The sequence below is a fragment of the Eleginops maclovinus genome, chromosome 20 (genome assembly GCF_036324505.1).
Source record: "Eleginops maclovinus isolate JMC-PN-2008 ecotype Puerto Natales chromosome 20, JC_Emac_rtc_rv5, whole genome shotgun sequence".
NCBI lineage: Eukaryota > Metazoa > Chordata > Actinopteri > Perciformes > Eleginopidae > Eleginops > Eleginops maclovinus.
The window spans coordinates 11,480,799-11,503,328 of record NC_086368.1 but is presented as its reverse complement, the minus strand read 5'-3'; the positions used below and the strand labels follow the sequence as shown (position 1 = coordinate 11,503,328).

The following is a 22,530-nucleotide window of genomic DNA, read 5'->3' as shown; positions in this document are numbered from 1 at the left end:
TCATTTTTACTTATCACTTCTGTCATGTCTCCCAGTGCACATCTTTGTCATGACTTTACAGCTTTTACCCCTCCCTCTTTGTGCAGACGCTTCATGTCTGTCAGTCTAAATGCCTCTGTTTTTCTGTCTTTTTGCATGCTTGCTCAGCATCTGCAACCAAACAAAATACTTGTTTACCTTTGTTTGTTTGTAAGGCTTGGTTAACTCTGAAAAGGAGAAGAGAGGGCAAATAGAACAGGAGCAGGAAAGATGATGATGAAATGTGAGGGCCCGAGCTCTGTGTTGTCCTTTGGAGAATGTGTGGCTAATGAAATTGCTGTCTTAAATCAAATTTGTAGTGCATGGATGATTGAATGTTGCTTTGAGAACCGTGAATGTCTTTCTGTTGGGAAAGTAGAGGGAACATGTATGGAGTCACTATTCAGAACGCTGCTGTGTCCTCTGACTCATAATGATAAAGACTGTGAAAAATGGATTTAATACAGTCTCTTGGTAGAGGACATCCTGGACCGAACACAACCCAGAATAATCTGACTTGAAGATGTTGCTTAGGAATGACTTATTATATTATATTATATTATAACATGATTTATCACAGCTCAAATACATGTGTTGTATTTATTGATTTAGCAGATAATAAAATATGTAATTAGTAGTACTTACTTAACAATCCGAGACAACAGGGTGATCTAAATTTGAAGAGCTTTATTGACAAATGTGTGGCTTACTTACAGTCAACAGGATGTCTATGTTAAGCTTACATTGCACTCATAAAATGCCTTGGGGAAAAACATATTACCTGGTTCAATTGTTTAGTTTATTTGAGATCATAATTGTTTTTTGAGATTTCCGGGTAACTTTCGTATTTTTTAAGAGCTACTGCAACAGTGTACAGGGATAGTGGCTCAGCTGTGGCTTTGGCACATTCTTTTGGAATAAGCATTTTCTCCCAGTTGCTTCTATCTGTTTGTTTACAGTGTTTCCTTGCATTGCTTCCAGTTCACGCATGATCACCAGATTGAAGGAAGGAATGGATATGGCTGTTGTTAAAGAAACACATTTACCCCAGTGAGAAGATAACCAGTTTCAAATGTATTGACATAGTGATGCTTCAGAGCAATGAATCATCCATGTTCCCTTCTGACTTTAACTTTGGCTACAATAAAAATTCTCTATTTTAGTTTCACTAGTTTCATGTTTTTTTGCACACACACTTTTTGTATACGTGTGTGCATCTCACACACCTCACCCACAACTATTTTATTGGATATGAGAATAATGCTATTTGAATAGCCTCATACTAGTTATTTTAATTTATTACATATTTCACTGTATTTTTGAGGCTTAAGGAAGATGTTTTATATTAAAGAAACAGTGTATTATAGCTCTATTTGATTAATGGATGCTCATTTATAAACCGATGGGTCATCTTTCTCTTTATGGCTCACCATCCTCAGTGTTTTCTGAATAAAAATGAACTCATCATCATGTAATTCACCTGCAATTTTAAAAGCTCTAATGTTTCTTGTGTCCATTTGCAAGGTGATGTGAGATGTACAAGTCTATTCATTTTAAACTCCCATCTTTCCATTATGAAATACCTCAAATTCATATTTGTCAAACAGCCTTGTGTTATCGTAAACGTCCCAATAAAAGTTCACTGAGACCACTTGAATTTGCATAATGTGTTAACATATAAAGAGGTGTATCCTTAATATGTATATTGCCGAATCACAGACACACGCTTTACTAGGGAGTTAGAAGAATACGGAGCTATAGCCTGCTTTAGAGCACGTACGTTTCACAACTAAGACCAGTAACATATTATATATCTTTGAGACCAAAGTTTTGGGTGGTGAAAATAACTTGTATGTCAGTTTTCATCTGGTAAAACGTAATGATAATGAACAGGCAGGATTGCTTTGTTTCAAGAGAAATAAGGTTGTCGATATTTATTCATTTTTTAGGAAATCTCCTTTAAGTTTAATATCATTTTTAAAGTGTTCCCTCAAAAAGCAGAGCTGCAATAAGCAGATGAATTGTGATGAAATGAGGGGCAATTCATTACGATGTGGTGTTAATAGCCATATTTTAATTGTATGTCCAGCTAAGAAAAAATGTAATGGATTTGAGTGAACTCTGTATGTTGGTTTGTTCTTCAGTCAAATGCAACAAACAAATAGAGATTACGCCTTCTAACTTCTGGATTGCGTTTTTTTTCATTAAATTGGAGTAGAACGTTTCAAAATATCAAGTATCCAAAGAGACTTTTGGTATTCCTTGCAGTTTTTCTTTTACCCTTTCAATTTGATTTTTTTATGTACTTTTTTTGTTAGTTAGCAATTGAGTTTATCATTGCATTTTGATAAAGTCTGGTTCTTATGGTTAGGGTTAGGTTTGTGATTTTCTATCTTGCAATCATCCGTTGTCTGTATGGGATTATTTTTCCCAGTTTTTTGCTTGTGGCGAATCTTACTGATGATTTATAAGTAATGGTGATAGTTCAGATATATCTTTAAAAATAAGCTTTCAAGATGGCAAAAATTAAGTAAAGAAGATAACATGTTTTGTTTAAGTGTATTCAAAAGGTTAACTGGAGATTAATTGAAAACCATCTCCTCATTTTGTGTTACTTTAAGCAGTGTGTGTGTCTCATAGCACAAACAAATGTGATCATAAAAATTAAGCCTATTTACCTTTCAATATAATAACAGCTTTTTCATGGTGCATATACTGTATGTTAATACAGCTTACTTAAGATAACCAGCTTTCTAGTATTTACAACATTACTATTTGAATTGGATCAATCCCTTTTCCTTTGGTTTTCAATAGCCATGGTAAGTTGCAAAATATTTATGTAGCTTTGAGATACAGAAATGTTTTTTAAACCAAGAGGCCAAAGCAATGTCTAACGTGTATGCCAATAGTGATGGATTGCTGTATAGTTTGGGATCTTTTACAGTAAGGCATTGGATAGATTGAGTTTTAAGACACAATATCTAGGACACATGCTGCTGAGACATTATTGGCTGTGACACAGTGCCACCCCAAGCTAATGCTTATGCTCCACACACCTAGCTCATATTGAAGTAATAAAGACAGGCCTGTTCCAATTTGAAATCTTTGAATCCAAGTTTTATTACAATGTGTTACTATATGCATACTAAGACATCCATCTGTTTTCTTTTTGTTCAGTTTTTATGTGAGCTGACTGAAAGGTAGCACAGTGTGTTTAGTTTGAAACCATTTAGTCACTGAGGCAGACATCCTCTCCTACCATTCAAAGGTCTTGAGATAGCGAGGGAGTCTGATGGAAATGTGGCTAAGAGGGGCAGCTCTTGATGGTGGAATCACAACAGGGTGAAACGTTTCCAAAGAGCTTATCCTGTGATTGATGTGGTTCCATTAGAGACGACCCGAGGTCCTCTGAGTGACAAAGATGTGGCACGACATGACGGCCTTGTCGTGCCCTCCAACCTCAGGTAACACTGACTGACAAGTCACTGTGTCTTAAGAACAACAGGCAGGCAAATAACGGTCTGATAACAGACATTGAGCTGACTGCTATTGTAAGCTATTATATACCAATGATACTAGTTGATGTAGTGTAGAATAACCCAACACAGAAAAAGAATAGACAGAGTTTAAAGTAACTCAATACCAGCCTTGGACTGACATCTATCCTATTCTAATTCAAGAAAAACATAGTCTGATATATGAATTGCAAAGGCCATTTAACAACAGGGAAGTTAAAATGATTCACTGCACCTTATGCTGCTAAACAAATGTCACCATCTGAGGCTTTCTTGCATTCCTCCATACCTGTAGGTATGTTATTTCTGTAAATGATATGATCTTATTCATTTTGTTGGATTATTTATTATTTATAATTATACTTAACTATACTGGTTTCAATAAGCCACATGTTGTTTCAATGAATCGAATACAATGAACTCTTTATAGAATAGTTTTTCTACTCAAAGACACTCACTAAGCAGGTGCTCAAAAACACCAGTGAAATATCGAGGTTGAAAAGACTGAGAGAACAGATAATATAATAAAAGCCCTGTGGAAAGTAGGTTTTAAGTGGCTTCATGAATGTCACTGACCCATCTATCGGGGGGTACACAGTGTCAACAAAATACACAAGCATCTAAAGAGTGTTAATGGAGACTGACACAAATCATAGCAATATAAATCGGTAGAGAAGGAAAAACCTGTCAATAACGGTTTATAAATGTACTGACATTTTACCCCCAAAGTTACTTTTTGCCAGTACTGTTTTGGCAAGTGATTTGTTTCATGAAAACATAAAATAAAAATCAAGAAATAACAGAGCCTTGAATGAAAAAAATCTCATTCAAGTAGGGTGCCTTTAATGCCTGGTTGTTCACAACCAGGAGAACATGTCCCTTTTTTTCTTTGATGTTTTATCTCATCTATTCCTGTCTTTTGTCCTAACCATCTGCATTGTTAGCATGAGAGATACATTCCCTACCACTTTTCTATTTAATGTGAGAACTCCGCAAGGGGATTAAAGACATAATCACCCCCCCTGCTGTTGGGGTCCAGAGAGAGGATGCCCAGGAGGCTGCAAATTGCTGCCGTCAACATTAGGACAGCCGGGCCTTGTCATGCTAACAGAGGATGAGACATTCGGAGCAGCAGGATCACAGGAGAGAGAGATGCGACAAGGCAGGAGCAACTTACAATCAATATTCTCTGCCAACCTCCTTTATGTATATGACCAGTAACTACCATTATGTGCTCAACAGTAGCGCTTGACATAATTGATTTGGGCCGATGTGTGTGGTGTCATGTGTATGAATCAGTGTGTATGTTAGGGAGATGGAGAGAGAGAGATAGATGTGTGATTTAGTGTGTAAGGAGTCATGGAAGAAGTGAAAGACTAAAGCAGCACAAGAGATTTGCAATTGTGAAATTGATTAAGGCTCTTACTTTTTCAATATTGCGGAGATGCGATCAGGCAGAGAAGCAGGGACACTGTCTTAAGAGTCTTTTGCATTATTTATTCTGACACTGTGCAAAGAATACGCTGTCTCTGAAATAATAATGTTGATGCCTAGCCCGTTGAGGGAGGATGATAGGAGAGGAAAGTTATGCTGCTTCAAAGTTAAAAACGTTGACATTGTTTGTCTACAGACAAATATTCAAATGTAATGAGAGGTTAAAGTATAATCTTGACATGCCACACCGACCCACACTATTCTCTTCAAAAGAAATAATGATTGGATCTTTCAGTAGACTTAAATTCAAAGGTTAGCAAAGAATAGATTTACAATTTGTGTCAAGAGGGATGAAAAATATCCCCAAATCCTTGTAGAGATCCGGACGGGGATCAATGTAAGCAGGCTATTGGCTTTTATCACATGGCGGATTTTTCTCCCCTTTATACTTTACATTCTCTCTCACCCTCCTTTGCTCTTCCCACCTCTCTCTCCTGGGGCATTTATGTGAATGAGAGAGGAATGAATCACTGTAGAAGTAGTGAAGAAATAACTTTTCATGTGAAAACACCTCAGCTTTTATGGCTTTACTAAATGATCCATAATGCGGGCGGGGAGCACTCAGTCCTGCAGATTAAGGCGGGTCGTACCGAGAAAAGAGGCTCAGCGCTGCAGCCGTTAGACCCCTCCACTGAAGCTCGCACCAGTACAGCACCAGCTGAGGTAGGCACAAATCTCTTTTACGAGGCTGCCTCTTAAATAGCTGTCAGTCTAGTGTCTCACACGTGGCACACTCCTCCAGCTCCCCTTGCAGTAATTGAACGATCTCTCCCGGAGTGCTGAAATGGTGTGGGAACCCATTCCAACAGCCTGTGTTGACACCATTAAACCAAACTTGTGCATAAATCTCATTACAAAGCCTTTGTCACCCACAATCTACTGAATCGTCCACACCCCCAAAACAACCCTACTGCTTGCTCCATTTCATCAAAGATAGCCTCAGAGTTAGTTTGCATCTGAATAGTATTTACATTATTCCTCAAGGGATACTATACACTGCCTTAATAGTATATCCAACACAGACTGGATGGGGTTATTTTTAGAAGGACTGTTGTCCCTATGTTACAGCATTTTAGGAATAATTGTGTGCACTGGTAATAAACAGACTAATTAATAGAAAGGAATAATCCCTAAACCTTTCATTCTTATTTATTTATATAAGTAATTCACTTAATTAGCGTTTAATTTGTGGCAACATGTGGGATTGTTAGTGCCTTAATGAAAGTTACATGTTAAAATAATAGAAAAATATAAATATTAAGTGTTAAATAACGTTAAATAAATGTACACCGATTATGTCAAAATCATATAAAAATATGCACTTTGAAGACTGTTATAATATTGATGTCTTCTCATTGGCAGTATCATCCTTGACCTCACCTTAATGGCTGAATGGGTCACCCAGCAGTATATCAGGGTGTACTACAGTGGAATCAAACTTGTTTACACCGATGCAGCAATAATAGAAAATAAAGCACCCGGTGTAAACAATACAGTTTAGTTTAAAGTATGTTGCCACTGTTTATAAAAATAAAAAAACTGAAGCAATTACACAAGGTATAAATGACTGTGTCATTCAATTTCCTCATTGGTGTAATTATGTATGACATTTTAAGAATAGGAAAGTTTTTGTTGTATAACCAAACCAAAGAAACACAGCACAGACAAATGTGTCTGTTAAGAGGAATAAAGAGAAACCAACCTGTATGTTTGGGTAATTAAAATTGTTATTGCTACAATGCCTGCTGTTTCATCTGAGAGCAGTTTTATTAGTTGGTGGGAGAAAAACATCTCTTAAGCTAATGAATTTCAGGAGCTTCACTCCATTAGAGATACTGCTATTACTGCAATATGCATTACATTCAAATCTGAGAAAGCCAATAATTTTCATTGAATTCCCACAAGTCCATCAACTGTAGAATCTGCTTAAGTGCCAACCAAGCCAACAGATACTGTAAGTAATGACTTCCTTCACTGAAAACACTGATGCAAGCCAGAGCTTTAATAAGAACCCAAGTGCCAAACTCACTGCTTCACTTCTCTTTTTAATATAAACACAATAAAGAAGCATTTGCATTTATATAGTTCTTCCAAGCCATCTGACGTTGCTGCCAGCCAGTACCCAGAGACAGCTCAGCATCAAACTGATTGTTACCTGGGGAAAATTAAGATAAGGAAGTAATCCCTTGGACGAAAATGGCTTTGTTGGACAAACAGCGGTAGGGCCACCCAGGTAGCGGAATTAGCAAACCCCTGCCCGCTGCAAGTAATGAAAATACCAATACAGCCTTATGTTTTCAATGTGATAAGAAGGATATCTAACTCATCCCTCAATGGGATACAGCATATCGTGATCTTCTAAGGATTAGGGTTGTTTGCATTCTGGTATGGATGGGGTAATGAATGTATGATGAGACTCAGAAAATGAATGAAAAGCTAATATACAGTAGTTAATGTGCAGTGCTATGAATCTCTTGGAAGTACAACATATCAGGATTTAACTGAGACAAATACACGGTTGTTGAAATGTTCATTTGTTGGTGTTGAAATTGCTGAACAAACACGCCATGTATTTTTGCGTGTCCTCTTCTTTTTCACCCCAATAGGTTATTAGGTTAAATTACCTTTGAGCTTCTTTTTTTTCCCATTGCCACAAACTAGCCTTTAAATAGCACACCCTCATTTGTTTCACTTGTATCATAGACCAGGTTGAGGGCTGCTTTGTATGCTAACTATGCGTTGCATGCATACCTGCAAGCTCCTATCTACATACAGGGTGAACAAAGGAGTGCTATAGGTGACAGGAACAGAATAGTGATCGGAGCTGTCTGACTTAATGGCTGAATGACTTTAATGATAATCCACTAGCTTTTCTCCCCCCTTAGGAGCTCCATTGGATGACAGGAAACAAACAGTGCTCTGACACTTCCCACTAATTAGCATCATTAGCATATGGCCATTATGTGGCTGGACAGTAGCATGACAGGGCTCTAAGAAAGGCTACAGCGGTGACCTTTGGTCGACAACACCAGCTGTCAGTAATTACCCATAGTATTGGCCAGAGAGATGGAGACAAAGACCGACTCCTTGTCCTTGAGGACCTTTGGCACCCAGTTATGTCCCCTCTTTTATTTTTTTTGTTCTGAAAATTATTTATAATGAGACAAAATGTGCTTACTTGCTAAAAGGCAGGTATGCAACACTGTTTAAACAACAGGCGTTTGCCTTCTTTGCATGCAATGGTATTATGCATATGGTCCTTTGTGAATGCTCTTTTTTTTATGCTATTAATAAATCAACTCAAAACCAAAAAGTTTAATTTGCTTCAGGCCAAGCTTTAACTAAAATGCGTGACTAAATGGAGGGATGCACCATTGTATGCGTATTTTCTGCCAGAGGCCTGAGAAAGCGCACTGTTGACAAATATAAAGCACTAAGTGAGAAATAATGACTTCAACACTGTTGCTCCACAAATCCACATTTTGAGGATTCATGTGGAAAGGAATCCATTCTCTCCCTAAGTGCCAGTAATCACGAGTAATTGTTTGTTGTAGAATTCTTAAGCTTCTAACAGTCTTTGAAGATATAATGTTGACTTTATGACTCCATGTTTCCTTTCATCTATGAGCACAACTTCTGTGCCCATGAGAGGCAAAACAACTCTAAGCATCAGTTTAGTAGAAGGTAATTTGAAACATAAAAAAATGTGTTTGGAAAATTATGTGTATAGAGATGAAATAGCTAACTGGTGCAGCGGTAGCAAAAAGACATTAACCTTTGTCTCTCACATATAATCAGTATTATCAAAGAAAAGTATGTATGAACGCATGCACAGGTGTGTGCACAGTCTTGCACGTGCATTACTGTCCCCATAATTGATATTTGCAATCACTTTCTTACAACCTTTACCATCACAAATATTTGTCCAACTCCAAACGTGACTTTACCAAAGACAAGGTGAATCTTTCAAACCACTCTTTGAAAGTCCAATAACATGCCACTCTTCTACTATTTGTGTTCATATGTCCTCACTCTCAAGTCTTAAACTCATAGCTGTCCTCAGAAACATATACAGTGAGATAGAACAACCCAGATTGTACACTCTCTCACTCACACAAAAACCCCCACCCACAGCTGCCCTTCCATAATAAGGTTTATACTATCTTAAGTAAGTTCCAGCTATTTTCCAGTGTCCTCCTGGCTCTCAAGCTTTTATTCTCTTTTTTCTGACCATGTTTTCTCCATTCAACAGGAACATCCGTTATGAAGGTTACTGCGTCTGATGCTGACGACCCTACATATGGCAGCAGTGCCAAAGTGGTATACAGTGTAATGGATGGAGAAAAGATTTTCACGGTAGACAGAAACGAAGGTAAGAGTGATTACATCCACACATTCAAACCTCCCTAATTCTTTTTTATCCTGTGCTCCTTTAAACACTTAAAAACAGGCAATTTATACATTTTGCCCATAGCTGCTGGATCCTTTCAGCAAGCACTCAACATACCATATGGCTTAAATGACACCCTCATGCCCTATACTTATTTTGTAAAAATATGCATATAAATAAAACACCTGTGCATTCAGAGCAAAATAAAATAATATACATTTTTTACATGCTGTTGTTTTGATTTTGTTGGACTCTGCTGGTGTCAATTAGAACAAATGCACTGGATGCTCAGCATGTGTTTCCCAATAGTGCTGAGGATGAGATAATAATAATAATAATAATAATAATAATAAGTGTATACCTACCGTTATTATAGAACTATGTGTTGTGTTTCCAGCAGATCCAGATTCACCCTTTTGAGAATCTCCTGCAGCAACACAATGAATAATTCCCTTCTGCCGTACTGGCCTGGGGCTTATAGAAGTGACCCAAAGTCTTTCATGAGTAGCTTAGCATCAGTGTTGCCTTTGAATGCCCCACCAGGGAAAAGCACTAAAGTTTTAATGATTCCTTTTTTGGTCTTTACCACTTTGATTTGGTCAGCCTGGGTGTGTGGATGATAAATGGCCCTGCCTCCGTGGGACTAGCCAAGAGACTGGATGGTTCATTCCAGCTTCTGTCTCAGAACTCCTATTCCACACACCCCCTTTACCCATTTTGTAGGCAGACGCACCAGCCTAATAGGTGCAGTCAAGAAGGTCAAAATGAAAGAGGAGACAAAACAGCTGTGAAATCTGCCTCATTAATATCACTCTCTCTCAACCTGACAACAAACTGAAGAGAAAGTCACTGTGTTGTTTCTGTCACTTTGGCTATGCTGGAATTGTAGGTGTTTGTGTATCCGAATCAAAGGGATACAGAAACTGAACCATACATAGCATTTGACAACATCTCCTTGTTTGTAGCTCATTATATCCTTTGTAACAATAAACACATTTTAACGTCCTACTAAAACACTTTTATATGAACATGTTATTTTCAGTAGAAGTAGAACTGGAGTTGCCATTGTCTAGAAAAATAAAAACATAAATGCAATTAATGTAAATAAAAAAATTGGAACATCATCATTTATTTTATATTAATGTAATGCATTGCTGACCTGAGACTGCTCTATGTCACAGTATGTATACACGGCCCAATTACTCGTTTAAATTGGTTAATGTTAAGGATGCGTGATGTGCATTTGAAATGGATTGCATGGACTGCATTCATGAACACGGGCCATGTTAACTCATCTACATAGAGTCTCTACTGTGGTGTTTAAGCAATGGTCCTGTGTACTAGCTGCAGATTGAGGCTTTACTAGTGACAGCCCTAATTTAGATGCATTCCCTCTGGCCTTTGGTGGATGAAAGAGGAGCATGTCATCTGTCTCCCTCCTTAACTCCACTGCTGCATGTACTGTATTTTGGCTACTGATAGAAAATGGCCCTGGGCTAAATGTGACTGGAATCAGTGAGTTGTGTACCCAACACAATGCAAACCTTTGGGAGTGATACAGCACACCAAGCCCAGGAAATGCATCAATAGATTCTGATGTGGAAAATCCCAAGGGGTAAAGTGAAAATACATTACTGCTGCACAGCCAGCTACTGATGCTACTGCTGTTGGGCCAACAAGGATAATGTCTCTTTTATACCAAGAAGGCCCAACTGCTAGTTTGTGAGATACATATACACACTAGCTATGTATTTATAGAATACAACGAGATACTGCAGACAGGCTGTCTGAGTTACCAAATATAGTTTCTATGTAAACTTTACAAAATGAATGTCCTATTCTCTCACCCAGAATGGTCTAGAGGCACATCTAAGATAACCTTATAATAGCATTAGTCAGGCTGTCTGCGTATGGTCATAGTTAACTCACCAGATTTTTTTTTCCAGCAATGGTTTGTCAGTTCTTTATTGTTCTACTGATCTTAAGTTGAATTTCACTTCAACATTTTATAAAAGTTATTCAAATTCGAAGACCAGCAGGACTCAGGAAAACAACTTGTTTTTAACTGACCACTATATGCGACAGTATGTGAAATCAGGTGTAAATTAAGCACTTAACTGGTATCTCCCCTGTGCCCCTTCTTACTCTCTCACTACATTATATAAATGTCTCGATATCCATCCAGCCTCTTTTAAAATCCACTTCCATGGTTTGAGTGGAGTATTACCTACCATGGAGGCGTTAGGATTCTATTCACCGTGGCTGAGGATTGCCTTCATTCTACCCCTATATATTATTCATATTAATATAGCTGAGCCATAAAATAGTGTATGAGCAGAGGCACAAATATGACACAATCTCCTCCATCCAGCCAGTCTGAGGAGGTGAAATGGAATGTGCTGCACTTGTGTCTCCATAATACAGTGCTAAGCAGAAGTTGATATCCAAACTGAGAGCGGAAATATAGTTAGCTGTTGCATAAGTGCTAACCACTAATGTAATCTTTACATTGGCCCTACTTACTACTCTTTCCCACTCTCTGTCTCCCGCTCTGTCTGTTTCCTTCAATATCTGCTCTATCTCTCAATCATTAGGAATCATCATGACAGCAGTGGCAGATTTGGACCGTGAGACACAGGATCGGTATGAGTTGGTTGTCAAGGCAACAGACATGGCAGGGCAAATGGGCGGACTCTCAGGCTCCACCACGGTGACCATAGTGATCACAGACGTAAATGACAACCCACCACGCTTCCCACAGAGTGAGTGTGTCCCGCACAATATCTTACTTTGGGCAGAGAAAAAGATGGTGAAACACATGAAGAAAGCATGCTAAAAAGGGTTCAAAACGGCACAGAATGTGAAAGACCGAAGGGAGAGGATAGAAAGTGGGGAAAGTAGTGAAAAAAGGTGAATAAATGAGGCACAATGTAGTATAGAATACACATAAGTAAGAGCAGCATCAACGACCATACTGAATGGCTTGCATCTCATGCGAGAAATATGCGAATTTATTGGCCAATCAAACCTGCAGCCCAAAACAAAGTAGTCCATCAAATGTGGAAAATTGATACGACCCCCTGCACATTTGATTATTTAATTGATTCATTTTCATTTTCAAGTGAGGCTTGAGAGAGGATTAAATCAATACAGCTAATTGTTCCCTCGTTGTTATGTCATAGCTTTTTAACTGTTGAGGTAGTTTGTGATCTGAATGGGTTTCACATGTCTTTAGTGCAAATATGCACAAAGGCTGAACATGCAACTCACCACACAATTACATAAAAAGAAAGCCTTTGTAATAAAGATTTTAAAGGTCCCCTATTATGCAAAATGCACTTTTTACTGTCTTTTGTACATAAATATGTGTCCCCGGTGTGTAAGGAGACTCACAAAGTGCCAGAAAATACAACCCTCTCTCTTTTCCTCCTTACCCACATCTCTAAGAACGGGGGTACAAACAAGCTGATCCAGATTTGCTGCCCATATGACGTCATAACCGAAATGTGGGCTGGCATTACATTGAACTCCTGGCAACGTCCCACCCACGTGACACGTCCCAACTTATCGTCCGCAACACACAGTTGCGAGCTGAATCCCCTCTGCAGCACCACTGTGTGTCTGTGTGTTCAGCAAGATGTCTGCAGGAGGGACTTAGAGTTGTTGTTTATATAAAACATATAATGTCTCTGTTCTAGTGGTAAACACTGAGAAGTGTTTCAGAAATAATGCTTGATGTGGTTTGGAACATAATATGGGGTTTAATCACGGCAGCGTTTAGCTGAGTTTCTCCGTTAGAATCTTCTCATGCATGACCTGCAAAGGAGCGTGGCCAGCTTCAGCTCAGCTCAAATTTAAAGCGACAGTCACAGAATCAGCACTTCAGGAACAGGGCTGAAATAGAGGAGGATGAAGCATACTACAATGGGTGATCTGTTTGGTATTTTGTGCAAAACCCTTCACAGACATGTTTTGTATAGATATTTCCCTACAATATATTGTTTCAATATAGCATAATTGGAGACCTTTAAATATATTGCCTCAAAAGTGGAACTTGTAGCACACGCAAAAATAAGTGTAGAAGACATATTTCACCAACATGTTGATGTTGAATGTGACTTCTACTTAATAATAATTGGTTCTAATATATATAAAATAGCACTTATTATTTTGTCATCTTTCTTTACAGCTAAACCATAACACTATTACTTTTGTTACAGCTGGGGAAACAGCATCTGACAGCCCTGGTTGATTGTATTTGATATGTCTCCACACACCTTTTCTTATTTCTGTATAAATCCTTTTATTCATTTCAGTAAATCATATTTACCATGTAGTCAGAGGGATAAACCCTGTGGGATTATAGTATCTCCACTCTGGAAAAGATAGAGTTTGGAAAGCAGCTTCATATAAAAAAAAATATGTTAAAGAAGATCAGTGCTATGTTGATGTTTTTACATCAGTTCTTCCTCTGGGAACAATAACGTTTTATTTACTTACTTGTATCTTTTTTATGTTTTACATAATGAACTCTGGCAGATCTTTTTACATGTTTAAAATTTCAGGTTTAAAAGATGAGATAAGAACAATTAAACTGATCATGCAGATTATAAAACAAATAATAACACATACATTTCTTATGAATATAATTCCAAAACTGTTACAAGTACATACTATAATAACAACAATACAATTAAAGAAGGCAAAAAGGTAGGGCTTAAGTGAAGTGTGATGCGTTCAGATGTAGGAAACAGTTGTCTATGGACAAACGATTATTTTGTTTACCTTTTCACCTTTTATGTGAATGCAATGGTGGCTCTGACAATGAGTGTCAGGAATCTGTTGCAGTTCTTTTAATCTGATCCCATCCAGACTGTAATTTTCCATAAATCCTTTCTTATCTTCAGCCTTGCTGTCTTTGTTACACTCTCATCCCTTCCTCCTCACTTTTCTGTCTTTGCTCCCTGTTGCTCCCACCATTGTTTTTACAACTACAGCTAACCATCTATATAGTTCCCTTTTTTTTCTCCACCGCTGTTGTTTTCCTTTTTTCTCCACGTTACTTTTGTCTTTTCTCCTTTTGTTTTCTACACCTACATTGTTTATGGTCACTTTATCCTTCGGTTGCTTCGCCTAACTTAACTCTTCTTTGTTTTATCCTTCAATGCGATTTTCACCTCCGACCACCTACTCCATAAAACCAGAGATGTACCAGTTTTCTGTGTCAGAGGGGGCGGCTGTGGGGACACCAGTTGGACGCATCATTGCCACAGATGCAGACATGGGAGAGAACACTGACATGAGCTATTTCATCAAAGAGGAAGGGGATCTCTTCAAGGTCACCACCGATGTAGAAACACAGGAAGCCATTGTTTCGATCAAGAAGGTACCGTTAACTGAAATGAATTCTGCACTGCTGGCTTTGTTGTCTGTGAAGCTTCTATTTTCTCAACAGTACAGAAGCAAATATTCATAAAGATACATACAATTATGTGTTAAAACATTTAAATGGATTTTCACCTTTGTGATGCAATCTCTTCACATTGTGTTACAAATGTATTAAGACAGTTTTGTGCTAACCGTTACTCTAAACAAAAAAACATTGCTAATTTTTGCGGATTAAAGTATTTATCATTACCACCTTAAGTTACAGCAGTCCCTACCATGTCTGGCAGTATCTAAAGAAGGTGATTGCGACTCACAGCTAGAAATTTGGTAAAGTGACTAACCAACCAAAACTTTTGAGGTTTTTTTCCCTCCCACTTGCCAAAGCTGTTTAGACAGTGAAACATAACAACTGCTGAGGAAATGGAAGAAGGAACATGCTCTTCTTTGAATATTGATCGACATTGGTTCCTCAGTTGGTTTGATAGATGTTGTAAATGCCGTGTTTCTTCAATAGTCACACCTTTTTTAACTTTCACAAAAAATGCAAATGGAGGCAGCAGTATCTTTTGTTCTGTTGTGAATGGCATAATGGCAATACAACACACAGCCTGCAGAAGTATTTTGCTTGAAAAGAGGGGTTGATTAAGACAAATGTGTCATTCTAGCACTGATGATGACTGTATACAAGTTAGACTCTATTAAGGAGTACTTTGTTTGAACCATTTTTATAAAACAGAATTTGTTATTTCTTTTAGCCGCTGGACTTTGAAAGCAAGCGCACACACAATGTTGTGGTGGAGGCAGTAAATAAGCATGTCGACCCTCGCTTTGTGGACCTGGGTTCCTTTCGCGACCAGACCATTGTCCGTGTCAGCGTGTCGGACATAGATGAGCCACCCATCTTTCAACCGGCAGATGGCGCTATAATGGAAGTGCAGGAGGATACCAAAGTAGGAGCACTGGTTGGCGTCATCAGTGCCAGGGACCCAGATGTGAAGAACAAGCCTGTAAGGTAAGGCAACAAATCACAGCTAACTAAACCCAGGCACTCAGAAGAAGAATTAAAAAACATATAATAACCCTGACTGGTGTATACTGACCATATGGATAACATATGACAGTGTGTTTTATACAGTATTAGTCCACATTCAAATACGAACAAATGTTTCAAAATGTATCCAAATCAATCAGTGAGTGTGCGAATGTTCAGTTTTGAGAGAATAAGCTATGTTCAAACCACGGTTTCTTCAGAAATAATAGAGTAGACTGAAGCTTTAAAGAAGGAAATATAGCTGAACCATTAGTGGCCATGTTAGCTAGCGTGCGTGTGGGACTTGATTTGGTAATATTATTACCTTTCCTATATGAAAATTGTTAGGGTGTGTTGAAAATGTACTATATAATAAATAAATGAAAATGAAGAAATAGGTTGAAAACAGTACTTAGATACCTTAGGCATACAGGTCCTTTCTGGAACAGTAGGAAGCCTAATAAAATATATCAACCAAAACATTGGCAATAAAATATTGCTATGGAAAGATTACTGCAGAACAGGAATAATAACATTGCGGAACAAAGTTTTGCATGCCAATGAGTCCATTGTTTTTATGTGGCTATCGCTGGGACACTGCAGAGCTGCCACATACACATATGCACGCTATTATCAACTCAATGCATTGTGCATGAACTGTATATTACTTTACCAGCAAAATGTGTACTATGAAAAATGTTACTTTAAAAACAATAACTCACCAACTGCAAGTAGATACATGGCAGTAAAACATTCTTTTTTAAACAATTCCTCTTGAAGATGGAGTAAAAGCCCAAGCGAACAGTAAACGGTGGGACTTGTACAAAGGATGAAGTTGTCCTGTATGTCTTTTTTTTTTCTCTCAGATGACTATGTGTGATAAAAAGAATATCTTCTGTACCAAGGTCTGAGGATTGTATGTCCTCAGAAGAGCAATTTCAGTGTGAGGGGAATGTAGATAAGGGCTAAGACAGTCTCACTGACAGAGTGTACGCCGACACACGCAGTGCCTGTGCAAATTACCTCGTTTAAAAATGCATGAAGCTCAGAGTTACAGGTGTAATAAAGTACAACACAAAGACAGAACTGTCGCTCACCAGTGTCTTGGCAGCCAGCAGATGAAAATGTGTGCGCAATTCGTGTGCAAGCATAAGTGTGTCTGTGTGTTTATGTGTGTGCATGTGCGTGAGTAAATGAATAGATTGGTTTGTGAAAACGAGGGAGAAAGGTTGGCTAGCAGCCACCTACTGGGCAAAGTTAGTGGGCTCATAGCCTCAAGCGCCAGACTTTCTGTGCACCATGCATATTCATGCACCCCAAACGGCGATATTTTAGTGCAAAATATGTGGTAAGAGATTCTTGCTGCCACGAAAAAAAGAAGCTGCTGAAAAGGGAATCAGTCATGTAACAACTAAAACAAAGAATGAAAAACAAGGATGCAAGCAGAGTGTCAAACAGTTTGCAGTCTCGATGCACTTGTATACAAATGTTCTTTGAAACAAAACAAAAAACCCGATAACACAATTATCCTCCAGTTAAAGGCTCATACATACCACTTTGTTTATGTTGGGGATGTAGAAACCCAAGTATGAAAGAGACAACTTTATTGTTTGTGCTGTGGGTGGATTTAGTAAGAAAGAAGGAGCTTTTTTGATTTTGATGATATGAGAGACACATGTTTTTGTGCAAAACGATCGTTAAGACACTAAAGAGGGATGATGTCCCCCCACTCCCATCCCACCGAAACAGTCATGCACTGGAGAGCAAAGGATAATTGGAAACAGGACTGGACTGAACGAACAAGAGAGAAAGCTAAACCAAGATATTCTAAAGCAGGATTAGAAGTGGTAGAAGTAGTAGTACGAAACATTATTGTATTAGACTGGAGAATGTATTTTTATGGCAGGTGAATGTATCCTACACAAATCTAATCACTTTTCTCATTAAATGGGCTAGAATGAATATCAACCGCTTGTAACTGTAGTGATGCTCAATTAATTCCTCTATTGCCCCCATCTCAAGGTCCAAGAAACCTTCAAACAAGCCGATGAATTTGGAAATAGTGCATTCTGCTTTATTTTTGCAGAGGAAAATCTCAATAACTCTAAATAAATAGGACATATTAACCATTTCTTATTGTTTTATTTACTTGTGTTAATTCAAGAATTAAATATACAAAAGCCTTTATTTATTTATTTATTTCATCCTGTCACTGCATTCAAAAATGCATCACTGTGTGGCGCACGATGCTTGCCTGTCTACAATCATTGTTGCCATGATCACTGGAAAGACTGGGCGTGAAATCCATTATAAATAGAAGTGCTTCTGTTATCACTTTGAAGACGCTTAATCTTACTGTAACAGCATGGGGTTATAAGTGGTGATCTTTGTAAAGTGGATCGTTTTTGCCTTGAGGCTCATTTGCTTAGAAAAGGGCCAATTTGCGCCAAGTGATGCATATTACTTCGTTTAAATATGTGCAAATAGCCCAGGAGCAAAGAAACGCTATTTGCTTGGTAGCGCAGTTAGTAGTACGTAGGTGCTTTGAGAGTTACTTATATTTTTCTCTTATTTATGCAGGTTTATTTGCAGCAAACATCGCGCAATATTTGTCAATTTGCCCCTGAGTGGATCACTGCCATGGTTTAATAAGTTATTCATGTGAGCAGGCAAACTATCAGACATACATTTACTTGAGGGCATTTTAGCCGTGCAGTGAAAGAAATATTAGTCCTCCTGGATTCAGTTTCATGTTGAAATTTGCTTACTTACTGTAAGTACAAATGCAAATGCAATTCTACACCCACATCATTTTAAAAAAAACATACGGTTCTCTTCAAATATCTTTCATATTCACAATATGTGACAATCATTCTAATGAATCAGTAAAATGCAGTCTGGAATGTTTGTCATAGAGGCCTAAAGAGCTTATAATGCCCATGGTATTTTCTTTTGGTTTATGTGGGCATGAGTAAGGCAGCCAGCTGTGTTTTAGTGTGTGTCTGTCTGTGTTTTTGTGTGTGTGTGTGTGTGTGTGTGTGTGTGTGTGTGTGTGTGTGCGGTGGGGGAGAGGAACTAAGAACAAAGAAACCTTTCAGCAGATTTTGTTGACTCACCCATCCTTACCGAGAACCATGCACCCCGAGAAGGAAAGATGCATTTGCTTTTTTTTCTACAGAGCACAATAAAAATTTAATGACTATTTTCTTACTATGAATAGGCAAAGACTTACTTTAGTCGCTTGCAGTGAAGGGACACTGTGGTATTAGGGTCACAGGATTGGTGACAAGTTACCAGTAAATGCCATTAAATTATAATTACTCTAACACTGGTCCCTTCTGTAAGAGCCGTTATTATTTAGTGCAGACATAAGTCAACATTTAAAGGGTGTGTTAAGCTTTAAAGTAATGATAAAACTCTACATTTAGAAAAACTGCTAAATGTTGTTTCCTTTAAAAGTAGGCTCCCTCTCACTATTCTTACTTCTTTTTCTTCACATCTATATCTTTGTGATTATTGTTACAGGTTCTCTATCGATCGGACCACAGACCAGGAGATGATCTTTCATATTGATCCCAATTCGGGTGCCATCACACTGGGGAAGATTTTGGACAGAGAGACCGCAGGCTGGCACAATATCACTGTGAGGGCTGTAGAAACAGGTACACTGCATCCCTTTTCAGACTGTGCCTACAAAAGTGTATATTTGTATACGGCTTGAATAAGTGGGAATTCGTTATCTGTTGACATTTTCAACCTGCCCAAGTTTATGAAAGTTAAAGCAGAATGCTTAATTAACTCCTGCAGGTACAGTCTCAGGGAAAAAGAGGTGTTTTTAAAGTCATATTAAGCAAATCTTGAAATGTCAAAACAAAGCCTCAAAGTAATGCACCATAAAGATACAATCAATATAAAAGTAATGAGATTAACGACTAATTAATCAACATTATGCTGTAATCTGTCACAATCACAGTTAGTTATTTTTGTGATAATAAGGCTGCTACATTAAGTAAACAAGTACATAACTTAGATAAGGGTCATCTAAAACTGCTCTGATGGAGAAAACTTTTAATGTTTGAACAGTTTGAACCAGCTTCAGTTTTTTAAACGAGAAAGTTTTGCTCTGATTGGCAAGCTTTGCCGACACTTGTAGCCTGCCAGTGACGGAGACTGTGTTTGAGTTGAATTTTTCTCAACATTTGTTCACTCCCACCAGTGTGATAATGGGTGACAGACATCCTCAAAACTGCCGTGATCATTAGCTACTAAAGTTTTTGGCACATTTTCAGCTGAAAAGTGTTGTAACTTTGTACGGTAGTAGAACAGCACTTCAATATGCGTGAGATTTTGTTGTAAAAAGAATGTTTGATCTGAGAGCAAGATAAGGTGAGTGCTATGGGATGAAAATGGATTAATTAATTGTAAAAAATGCCCACACCATTAAATCAAAGAAAATCGAAAATGTACAATATGAAGCGGAATTCATTTGTGTAAGACCAACATGTACATACTGTAATGTGCCAGTCTTAATTTAAAATATTATTTAACAAGCATTACTAATATATACACTTCTTTAAGATTGTTAAAAAACATCATTTTACTGAGCAATGTTCCTTACTTTTGGGTTACTAAAAAATATTCAGTAGGCTTATCGTATGGAACCACTTATCATAAGTCCTCAGTGGTAGCCATCAGTGTCATCTTTCTGATAAAATCCAGTCATCATTCTATCACTTGTCTCTGAGCTGACAAACACATGACGGAAAATGAATGAAGAGCTTACATTTTTTTTCATCTAATTGGGTCCTTTTGTAAAAGCAACGGAAATGAAGAATGTCACAAATTGTGGGAGCTAGGAAGTTATTACTATACCATTAGAAGTAAACTTGAGAAAAGGAGGAGGAGGTCTGGTGTTCCCCGCTTTTTCAATCTCATTCAGATGAAGTGATTTTGGGATTGCAGTGAAAGCACAGGAGATTGCATTCCACTTCTAACTGGTTACCACCATTGCACAAGAGAAGTAGAAGAAAATAATGCACATAAACAAAGATGATATTAAAATGTCTTCATATTTGTTCCTCTCTCATATAGCCTTAGACTGTGATAAATCCAATAATCAATACAGCCTCAACAGAACAGCAACCAGTCTCACCCAACACAAACATTAAGACAAGATTGGACTTTCTGAGTGGGTTTTTTTTTTTCAGCTTTAATTCCCAGAGCAATTTGAGCTTTTGTGCTCCTCTTCTTTGTGCTTGGCATTATGTCATAGCCACATTTCAATGTTAATTGAACATTTAACACAGACCTAACCCTCCCAATATCAGACATAAACACATGCCTGCAATTGATAGATAAAGACTCTCACATTTCCTTCCAAGAAAACATTCGGACAGATGGAGTCAGTGGTCAACGGCATCAGAATTCCCATTCAGAACGCTTTTATCACCAGTTAGCTTACAGAGTCCTGAGAGCTGTAGACCCGCAGACAGGAGACAGAAAAAAAAGGACAGGCATAGAAAGCAAAAAGAGACCACAAGAGAGATTGGAATAGAGGGGGGAAGGGGTTTGTGAAGCAGCCGACGAGAGGGTTTTAAGACAGGACTTCATTTTCTCCATAATGATTTTGTTCTTCTTTTTTTGTTGCTTCCCTCTGCTCATTAAGGCTGGAGAGACACAAGGTCAACTTGTCTGAGGACGTTGTTAAAACTAGAGTTTTGTGGCCCTTAATTATTCCCCCAGTCCATTACTGACCTTTGAACTAGTGTATTGCTACCGTATAAGTATTAGACAAGTGACAACTGCTTCCTGACATTGCAAGGAGTTTGTGCCCGAGGATTAACCCCGACTGCAAAACCGCGAGAAATATCCTGAATGTCAATCACCTCACATGTGCACTAAATAAAATATGTTTTAGTTCAAGTGCAGATAAATACAGACAGCACTGTGATGATCCCCACCATTCACACACCTGCACACCCCGCCTGTCTTCAAATTCACCCAATTAATAGCATCCACTGGCATCTCTTCCTGAAGACATTGTCACAGTAAAATATGAGGAAACAGCCTTTCATCTGTGTAGCACTTGTCTTCCTTCTAAAGAACACAGAACCCCCCGAGTACAGGAGGAGCATTTAGCTGCGCTGTCACTAGCCACGGTACTCATACTTCCTGACAGTCTTCTCCATAGAAAAGTATCAGGGTAAGTTAGAGTGACATATAATTTCCGAGAACTGATAGCAGGTATGATATCGCCTTGCAAAACTGCATTTTTTTACCTAGACAGGTAGGTGGAAAAAAGAGCATCACCCGAGGGCAAAAAGATACCGAAGTAGCTGGAAAGTCTTTATCTCTTGCACTGTTGCAGACATTTTCTACAGCATAACTTTTCTTACCCGCTGTCTGGTAATCAAATGCATTTTTTACCTTTAGAACATTATTGTTTCTGACTCCAAACGAATCACACACACACTGAGATAAGTGTCTCTTTTCAATCACAGTTGGGAAATGCGAAAACTGATATAAAGAAGAAAGGAAAAAACAACAACATGTCCTTTATGTGAAGTACAATACTTGGGTCACATTCAAAATGAGACAACATTTTGTAAAGCACAAAACAGGAGATTCTATTACTTTTTTTTTTTTTTGTAAATTATGTACCACAGTGTGTTTAAAGTGCCCTGCTTGGATGAATG

At 38.1% G+C, this 22,530-nt stretch overlaps 1 protein-coding gene across 1 annotated transcript in view; it reads left to right on the top strand.

Moving 5' to 3' along the window:
• LOC134882174 (cadherin-22-like) overlaps window positions 1-22,530 on the top strand; it is a 135,601-nt gene that overhangs the window by 83,935 nt on the left and 29,136 nt on the right. The window contains exons 5-9 of the mRNA XM_063909765.1: window positions 9,280-9,399; window positions 12,012-12,179; window positions 14,622-14,803; window positions 15,561-15,817; window positions 19,361-19,497. Of these exons, the coding sequence (XP_063765835.1) occupies window positions 9,280-9,399; window positions 12,012-12,179; window positions 14,622-14,803; window positions 15,561-15,817; window positions 19,361-19,497 (864 nt within the window). The remainder of the gene's footprint in view (window positions 1-9,279; window positions 9,400-12,011; window positions 12,180-14,621; window positions 14,804-15,560; window positions 15,818-19,360; window positions 19,498-22,530) is intronic.